This window comes from Engraulis encrasicolus, chromosome 4, assembly GCF_034702125.1.
Source record: "Engraulis encrasicolus isolate BLACKSEA-1 chromosome 4, IST_EnEncr_1.0, whole genome shotgun sequence".
Lineage (NCBI taxonomy): Eukaryota > Metazoa > Chordata > Actinopteri > Clupeiformes > Engraulidae > Engraulis > Engraulis encrasicolus.
The window spans coordinates 462,501-472,500 of NC_085860.1; the positions used below are offsets into that span (position 1 = coordinate 462,501).

Here is a 10,000-nt window from a genome sequence, read left to right on the forward strand (position 1 = left end):
TGGAGTATTTTTTCTGCACTATGCCATTGCCAAGCATGTGAAAGTGGTGTCCTATTTAAGTATGTCATGTCAGCTAGGCGTTCTGTGTGGTTTTGGGCCTTCTGATCGGTTTTGGGCCTTCTGGGTTCGTTTTGACCTCTGTCTAGTGTACAAGATTCTACATGGTCTGGCCCCAGCTTGTCTTTTGGAGTTTGTAGGTCATCGGCCTGCTAGGTCCATACGATCTACAAGAAAAGCATCAGTTTATGACTGGGTGATTTGTTTATTGTTTTTATGTGTATTTTCATTTGTTTTTGATTGCTTTACTTTATTATTCTATTGTATTTTATTTTATTTTAATGACAGGGAATACAGATGCAAACTAGCCCAACTTGCCTTCAGTGCAAAAGAAATCAGCAGGTCATAGGGCATTTGCTTTCCGTACCCCAACACTGTGGAATTAGGGATGCTGGCTCTGTGGACATTTTTAAGGCCAGGCTGAAAACATTTATGTTTTCTAATTATTTTAGTTAGTCAATTGTATTTTTATTTTCAATCTGAAATTTTAATCACTTGATTTTTGACTCTGATCATTTATTTTCTACTTATGTAATTTTTACTATTGTTTTACTATGTTTACTATTATCTTATCTTTAATTCAATATTTTATGTAATATTAATCATGCATTTGTAAAGTGTTCTGAGACCATAGACTATACCACACTATAATAAATTGGAATTGAATTGAATTGAATTAAGCCTCAATCTGGCACAGTGCATGAAATGGAAACATTTACAGTAAGGTCCCAATAAACTGAATTGAATGGAAAAAAGTATGTCTATTTATTCAATTACACACTATCTGTTTTCTCATTTCTCTACTGCACATTGAATGACATTGACATTGAATGACATTCATGTATGATAATGTGCTATACAAATATTTTTGATTGATTGATTGATTGACCCAAAATTTTCTTAAACTTAATCAAAGCAAAACCGAAGCCATCATCATCGCCACCCCATCATTACTTAGAAAGATAAACCTTTCTCAGTTCTCTATCCCTGACTATTTTACCTCCACTTCCTCTGAAGTAAAAAATCTGGGCGTCATCATCGACTCTTCGCTCTCCTTTGAATCCCATATTAAACACCTCACCAAAACTGCATTTTTCCACCTTAAAACCATCTCCAGACTCCGCCCCTCTCTCACCCCTACCTCTGCTGAGACCCTCATTCACTCTTTCGTAACCTCCAGATTAGATTATTGCAATGCCCTACTCACTGGTCTCCCCACTAAATTGATTAACCGTCTACAATACATTCAAAACTCAGCAGCTAGATTACTTACACACACCAGGCCCTGGCATCACATTACCCCTATCCACACTACACTGGCTTTCTATCCATTCACGTATCCATTTCAAAATTCTCCTCCTCGTATACAAGGCCCAGCACAACCTTGCACCCTCCTACTTCACAAGTCTCCTCACTCCATTCAATCCCACCCGCACCCTACGATCCACTGACTCACTCCTCCTTACTGTTCCCTCCACACACCTGCGCACCATGGGCGACAGGGCATTTAGTGTTGTTGGCCCCAAACTTTGGAATTCTCTTCCACTTTCACTTCGTCAATGCTCTACACCAGTGGTTCTTAACCTTTTTTTCTTGAAGCACCCCCTAACCTGTGCCCAAGACAAGCTGCGCACCCCCAAGCCTGAGCAGCTACGCGTGTATACGCACTAAAACAATTTGAGTGATTAATTACAATAATTCTAGCTTTAGACATTAATCAATACTTTAATGACTTTATATGCGGACCAAAACACGTTTTAATTTGGTCTTGATTTTGCCTAATTATAACGTTTGGAAGCAGAATTTTGGTCCCAACCTCAACACAAACAAAATTCCGCGCACCCCTTAAAATGTCTGGCGCACCCCCAAGGGGTGCCCGCACCCCAGGTTAAGAACCACTGGCCTACACTATCTACTTTCAAATCTAAGCTAAAGACACACCTTTTCTCTTCTGCTTTTTAACTTCACTGACAGGCACTTCCACTTATTTTAATTATCAGTCTATTTTTTTTTTTTTTTTTTTTTTACATATTATTTTTCCCACTCATTTTTATTTTATTTTCAAATGCATTCTACTTCTTTTTTCTTATTTTAAAAAACATTTATTTTATTGTAAGTTACTTTTATTTCTATTTTATTCTTGCATTTTTATTACTCTCCTATTGTTAATTCACTGAAGCTTTGTTATACTTTCTCTACTGTTATGTATTTGTTTTTGATTGTAAAGTGTCCTTGGGTATTTTGAAAGGCGCTCAAAAATAAAATGTATTATTATTATTATTATATGCAGGCTATGTAATGCATTTATTTATGCATTTATTAGGCCTATTTATCTTGTCAATAGCATGTGGAATTGATCAGTTGTTATTCACAGTTGTTATGTTTCCATGGTGATAGAACTTACTTATAGAACTTAACTCTGGGCTCAACTAGAACCTTGGTAAAATTCTAAAACTGCTACTTTCATCAGATTGAAACAAATCTACACCTATTGAGACACACAAAACTATTGCTCCTGCTACTAGAAGCCAAAACCTTAATGAAAAACCATGGAAAATACCCATTACGACTGCGAGGATCGCTACATCCTGAAACTCAGCTATCGTTTGGTCACCTGGATCGATAAAGAACAAAGTATGTTACCTTATTTTTTTTCTTTTTGACCTCATATAAGACAGAGTCCACTAAGTGCTGTTGCTTTCTCAGATTAGTTTGACAAAATAATTTAAAAACTTAAGAGTTTGTCTGAGTTAGTGTTGTTTTGTATGCTCTTCAGGGATCTATACAATTGGGCCACTGCAGAAGGTCAAAGCTTTGGTCACCAATTTCCGAGCAGATACACCTCTGACTAGGGAGAAGCTGGACTTCATAGCTGGGAGGATCCCAACTCTGCACAGACATCTCACAGATGATCAATACTATGTGATTAAGGACAACATACTAGGTGCGGTCAAAAAGAAATTGACAGCCATCTATAAACCCTATACGTCATCCCAAGGGGACACTGATGAGGCAAAAGTGGTCTGGAAGATCTTCACAGGATCAAGCTGTCCGGTGTACAGACCACCAAGGCCAAACACAACCCAAAACAACTCAGGGAGGGCTGGTCAACAACCAGTGGCACCTCCGAACATCCCTCCAGTGGTCCTAGAGATGCCTTGGCACCCAGAGGGACCAGAAGAGATGCAGGAGTTACCCCAAATGACAGAGTTCAACTACCAGGTGCTGCCTGACAGCGAAACACGGATCGAAGAAATGTACTCTCTTGCCTTGAACAATGGCGGAGAGGAGATCCCAGGGCTGTGGAGGCTGTCGGGATACAATCCTGATCACAGTGTGTATCTGTCTGCTATTGTGAAAATCATGGAGAAGAAAGAGAAGCCAGTGGGACCTTCTTCTCGCATGCAACCGCCCTCTGCCACGAGGAAAAGGCGACGGGAGTCCGAAGTCCAAGATGAGACCGTTTTCAAAAGAAGTCGCATTTATATTTAAAAATTGGGCTTGAAGAAAGACTTGCCATACAGACTGTGAATTAATATTGAAAGTATTTTCTATTTCTCAATAAATATAGGAATTTTATAATAATTTCATTTTGTAATGAATGTGACCTAACGCAATTCTAGAAAAAAAAATGCAATTATGAACTAATAAAATTCTAATAAATTACTCATTAAATAGATCCACTACTGACTCCCTCATCATTTTGCAATTATGTTTGTGTAGAGGATAACTAGATCTTAATCTTATTGCTGGGGGAAGAAAAACATTAACTTGAGAAGAACTAGCGCGATAAATTCAATCTTGACTACACCAAGATTGCTGCTACAGCAAACAGTGGTTTTAGTGAATACAAATTGTTTTGCAGGCATAGGTGGAGGAAAATGTCATCTGAGTGGTGGTTCTGTTGAGCACACAGTCATATTAATAATCCAAGGGTAATGAAGCATGCCACATGATAAAGGGGGTATCTATAACCCACAGCTGGATGATATTCCAGGAAGGTGGATTAAGAGATTATCATTTATGTGTCAGTAACATTATTTAGCGCTGTGCAAAAGGCTTAATAATTAAGTGCAGCGGAAACTCTGATGGCAGAGGCCAACTGCCACAACTGCAGCAAACTCACTCACTCTAGTGTGTGTGTGTGTGTGTGTGTCTGTGTGTGTGTGTGTGTGATGTTAACTCAGCCACAGGGAGGAAGTGGAAAGGCATTTGGAACAAATTTTGCGGTTGTATGACAAAAGCTGCTGATGAAGCTTACTCAACATGCCACTTTCTAACTCAATAAGGTCATCAGGGATTAACCCTTTCCAGGCACGGCCCGTTTATGAATGGCGTTTTGATTGGGAAGCAGCCGATGAGGGATCTGAGTGTAAATCATAGCGGGGATCTTACAGTACTTAACTCCAACTCCAATAGATTATTTGGGCGTGCAAAAAGCACAAAAACAGAATTTGTAAAAACCCGACATTTCTGACGTTTCATTAGAGCGATGGCATGCCTAGAGAGTAGAAATGTTCTGTTTCAGTATTTGTGGGAAAGCACACCCACAACCATGCCCAATCCAGGGCTCGCCAGCTTCCCACTGCAGAGCGTGCCACGTGCCGTGTAGGTGGGCCTTACATGTAACTCCAGTTTCTTGAGCATTTGGGTGTGGAAATGAACAATTACTAATACAACTCTGAACGGAGACATCTTTTTATAGTTTGACAACATGTCTTGTGCCAGACAAGCTCCGTTTCCATGCTGCAGGGTGTGCCGGTGTATGTAGGTGGCCTGCCATAACCCCCAGAGGGATGGTGGAAGACATGGCCCATCATCATGACTTCCCAGTAGGTGAAGGTGCTTCTTACCCAGCTGTCTTGGGCAGAGACCTGTTACACTGATTAGGCCAGATTTACAAACAGGCTGACAGGGCAGGAGGGGCAGCAAGCCTACACCGCTGCAAGGGAGCTCGTGTCTGGGGGAAAAAAACCTTAAGCAGGAGCAAAATTTGATGCTGGGAAAGGAAGGAGGGGTACAAACATCCGCTAGGGATATCTACGTGGGACCAGGAGTGGTAAGGAGAGAGGGGCAGTGGGGTAGGGGTGGCAGGGGTGTTGTGCTTTTGGGGGGGGGGGGGGGTCTGGGGGGGTTAGTGGTTGCAGAGGTGAGAGAATAAGATGAGGAGATGAGGTAAGATAAGGTTGGTGTGGTAAAAGAGCTGTGTGTGTGGGGGGGGGGGTGCTATAGGGGGGTTGCAGGTGAGCACAAGGTGGCTGCCTCTCAGGGGCTCCTGTCACATCGTTTGCAAGCCCACACATACACGTATAAATAAGGCAGAGGGCCGTGACGATGTGTCCCCTGCGCGCCGCTGAGCTGTCAGGCCTGATTATGCTCCCTGCTCAGCTCAGCTCAGCTCAGCTCAGCTGGGCTGTGCTGTGCTGTGCTGTACGGTGCGGTGCGGTGCGGTGTGGTGTGAAGTGCCAGCCAGCCGAATGGCACTCGCTTGCCCAAGGCAGCAACCGCAACAGCAGCAGCAGCAGACAGGGAAGTCGGCAGGTGGGACAAAGGGGTATGTTGTCCTGGACCCAGGGATAGAAGGGGGCCCAGAATTGGGTTCTCCTTATATTGCATCCATTGAGTTGGGGGAGGGTGAAATGAGTTTGTTCTGGGCCAAGGAAAGGCTGTCAGTGGCCATGGCAGCAGCAAGAAAGACGGCAGTCACAGGAAGAGGCTGGCGGTCGCTGGGGAGCTACGATAACAAGGCAGCCCAAAGCCCAGCCTTAACAGTCTCTCTCTCTCTCTCTCTCTCTCTCTCTCTCTCTCTCTCTCTCTCTCTCTCTCTCTCTCTCTCTCTCTCTTCTCTCTCTCTCTCTCTCTCTCTCTCTCTCTCTCTCTCTCTCTCTCTCTCTCTCTCTCTCTCTCTCTCTCTCTCTCTCTCTCTCTCTCTCTCTCTCTCTCTCTCTCTCTCTCTCTCTCTCTCTCTCTCTCTCTCTCTCTCTCTCTCTCTCTCTCTCTCTCTCTCTCTCTCTCTCTCTCTCTCTCTCTCTCTCATACCTCCACATCCACCTCTTCCTCCTCTTCTCCCCCTGCGACAGCTAAATTTAAGCCCGGACCTCGGGCACAAAACTGTCAAGCCTAATCCTGTGCCTGTTGATCCACGCTAACTACTCTGTTAGAGACTGCAGCCAGACTAATGGGCAGGTTTCTTCAATGGCATCAGTCTGAAGTGGTGGGGGGTATGGGGGATGGAGGAAAGAGGCAGTGGAGTGATTGAGCAGCGAGAATACTGTACATAAAGGAAGGAGCATAGAGCGACAGCACTGCTGAGGAATGCAAATGGGCATAATAATCAGTGGTGACACCTACATGTTAATACTGCAAACGCAAACACTTCAAGACCTCTACTTCCACCTCACTTTCCCACTTTACTGCCTTTGATGAAGTCAGTGAGCGGATACCCTGCCCACCAACTCCGCTCTACCACTAAGAGACTGAAACTCAGAGCAATCGGACAACGATCCTCTTCATGGCAAAAGCTGAGGTTTTTAGTGTCTCGAATAGCTTTTGCAGCACACAGTTTTGCCAGTTTCGGATTTACCAGTACTATGGAGTTTTTGCTGTACACCTAAAATCACACGCTAATGTTACAGCTGTATGCGTGTCTCAAAGGCCAACTGTTTGTCCCTTTTCCCTCTCCATTCTGCCTCCATGATCAGGTGGCACGTGTGATTGGCTTGATTGATAGCACCTGGTCTGTCAATCAAGTTGTCTTTAAAAGCTACCCGTGCCTGACACTCAGCAGAGGCTCTCTGGTGGTGGGACTGCTGGCTGTTGCCTCTCTAGCCTGCAACTGCTTGGTGCTTAATGTTCTGACTTTGTGTAAATAAAATCCAACAGATAAGTCTCATTTGATTGTAAAGGTGTAGTTACTTGGTCCCCCGGAGGAGGTTGGGCCAGGTATTGCAATAACCCTGTTGAGCAACCCTGGGATACCCAAAGGGAGTCTCGACAGATGCTCAAGGTGTCTTTTATTTTAGTTGCAGCAGAATCAATCAATCATCACCAAAAAAACTGTCAGTGTATACAAATATACAAACAAACAAGTCACCATACAGTCTTCACGGTACAAACTTCTTATTTAGTGCATCAATACTAAAACATCAAAGGCATTCATTTACTCAAAGTCTTCCGTACCTACTGATACAAAGTTAAAAAGTCATCGATACAATGTTTCAAATCAAACAAAATACGCAAACATACCTCACTGCACTCATCAAGGATGGAAAATGCTTCAGAATAATTTTCTGTTCTGTAATTGGGTGGTTGACATGACACCCTGTTTTTATGTAACATTAGTTAAAAACCTACAAAATTGATATTTTCCCTCTTGAAAACGAATGTAAATGAAAGAAGATGTGGTAAATCATGTTTCATATTAGTCTTAGATAAAAAGAAACATTTTTGTTCAGATTTATGGAAAGGTTTATGTCTAATGTCCTGTGGTGTGACTGTAACATTAATACAACCTAGAATACAGCTATAAAATAAACCAACAACATTTTGAATAATTTAAAAAGTATTTGGCATGATTGCATAAATATTAACCTTATATTAAAAATATGAATGTGAAAAAAACTCAATACAGTAATATTAACAACACAAGTAACACAAATTGCGTCCTGCGGGTGACATGTAAGTCAGGTTTGTGGATGGGCAGCTGCAAGGCCAACTACAAAGGTCTTAAAGACTGGCTCCTAACCAGTTATACCTCAATTATTGGAGAGTGGTGTGGAAGTTTAAAGGGATGGTTTGGAGTAGATTCACCCTAATGCCATTTGAACCGTGATATCTATCCAGTAACCCACCCGTAGTGTTTTCTGGCTTGGGAGAACATTAGCAGAGCTACCGAGTTATTTATGGTTATTTCGAATAGTTTGCCGGTGCATTCGCAGTATCTTCAAACTTTACCCCACAAAAATTACATGTCATGACACCAAACGTCTACAGTAGTACAAATATGGTCTCTACTCAAAAAACAAAGCATTTAGAAGTTTAGAAATAGTCCAGTGGCCTCATTTATCAAGCGTTCTTAGGCACTGTGCGTAAAGCGTGCGTGCGATCATTCCTGAGCAAAGAGTGGGATTTATGACAATGTACTTGAACGTAGAAATGTGCCTAAAGCTAGATTTATGCTTCGGACGCATAGCCTCTGCGTCCGTCCGTCTTCTGTCTGTGCGAGTCCACGCCCCCCACCCCCCTCTGCGTCCGTCGTCGAGCGCCTCCAAAAAATTCTAAATCTACGCACACCTCAGACCATGCGTGCGAGTGGAAGAAACATGAAATTGCAAATAATATTGACCGTTCAAGGTGCAGTTTGCTTTGAATGACGATGGAGTATGGCAGTGTGCTAGTTCACCGTGTTTTCGTCCAGGTGTGTCTCCTTCTTTTACTTATTTTGAAACACTGTCCTCCTCCTGGCGAAAGCACCTCCACTTCTGCCGCGGAAATGTTTCTATCTCCGCACTTCCCGCCAGTGCTTCGACTGGCACGTGTGTCCGCGTGTGTTCATGTGTGTCCAAACAGGGTGGTGCCTTCGAATTAACATGGCATTTGAATATATTTTAATGCCATATATGGCTACTTGGAGGCGTTTCGGGATGCAAATTACCCAGAATGCGCGCCAAAAATACTGAATTAAACCAAGATAACGCAAAACACGCCCACTCAATGCAAAAGCGTGTGCTCAAGTTGGGTCTCCTAAGGGGGCATTGTCCCCTACTTCTTCTTCTCTTTTTGAGGTGTTTGCGCAAGACGTGCGGTACCGCCATCTACAGCGCTAAGGGGACTTCATTGATTCTCAACCTCAGGACTCCGAAGGTCTCCAAACCGAAGGTCTCCTAAAGGGGCGTTCACCCGACATAAAGTGGATACCGGAAAAGAAACAAAATGACGCTTCTTGTTAGATCCACCTTCTTTGATGCGCGCGTGCACAGTGATTTGGAAGGTGTGGGATTTATCATGCAGAGGTGTGCGTAGGAGCAGCCAACGCACATTCGATAAATCCCGATTTTTCTATACGTGCGACCATTCTACATTTCACTCGTAGGACACAATTTAGTAGGCATTCTACGAACAAATGATAAATGAGGCCCCAGGAGTTTATTATTATCCACACAAGCCGAATGTATTCCGTCTTTCTAAAGCTGTGCCGTCGTTACTGCCGTAAGCCCGTAAAAGTCCTCAACAAAGTTTCAAAAGAGAGTATTAAAAACGTTTTCATTGAATTGTGATTAAAGGGACACTGTGTGAGATTTTTAGGTGTTTATTTCCAGAATTCATGCTGCCCATTCATTAATGTTACCTTTCTCATGAATAGGCCTACTTACCACCACCATCAAATTCTAAGTATTCATTATGACTGGAAAAATTGAACTTCATACATGAAAAGGGGGATCTGCTCCATAGTCCGCCATTTTGAATTTCCAAAAATAGCCATTTTTAGCTGCAAAAATGACTGTACTTGGACCATACTAGAAAATATTTGTTTATTACTTAGTCAACTTTCATGTAAAGATCAAATTTGGCAATAGGCAGCCCAGTTTCAATGAGCAGCATAGTTGCAGTACCTTTTTTGACCATTTCCTGCACAGTGTCCCTTTAAGGCTTATATTTTCAAGGCAACACTTACTAGATATTTCAAATGTTACCTACTATCAATTAGAAAGGATTTTCGTTATCAATACGGATGCTGAATCCACTTTTCATTGTGCATAATGATGAGTTTCGTTGAGGACTTATACGCACTTACGGAAGTAACGAGGGCGCTGCTTTAGAAAGACAGAATACATTCGGCTTGTGTGGATAGTAATAAACTCCTGGACTATTTCGAAACTTCCAAATGTATGGTTTTGTGAGTACAGACCATATTTGTACTACTGTAGAAGTTGGGTGTCATGGC

At 42.6% G+C, this 10,000-nt stretch overlaps 2 protein-coding genes across 7 annotated transcripts in view; one reads left to right on the forward strand and one right to left on the reverse strand.

Moving 5' to 3' along the window:
• itpr2 (inositol 1,4,5-trisphosphate receptor, type 2) overlaps positions 1 to 10,000 on the reverse strand; it is a 212,954-nt gene that overhangs the window by 196,335 nt on the left and 6,619 nt on the right. The window lies entirely within an intron of this gene.
• Positions 2,512 to 3,736, forward strand: LOC134446619 (uncharacterized). The gene is made up of 2 exons (XM_063195925.1): positions 2,512 to 2,691; positions 2,834 to 3,736. Exons 1-2 carry the CDS (start codon positions 2,607 to 2,609, stop codon positions 3,547 to 3,549), a joined length of 801 nt encoding a protein of 266 aa, XP_063051995.1. The 5' UTR covers positions 2,512 to 2,606; the 3' UTR covers positions 3,550 to 3,736.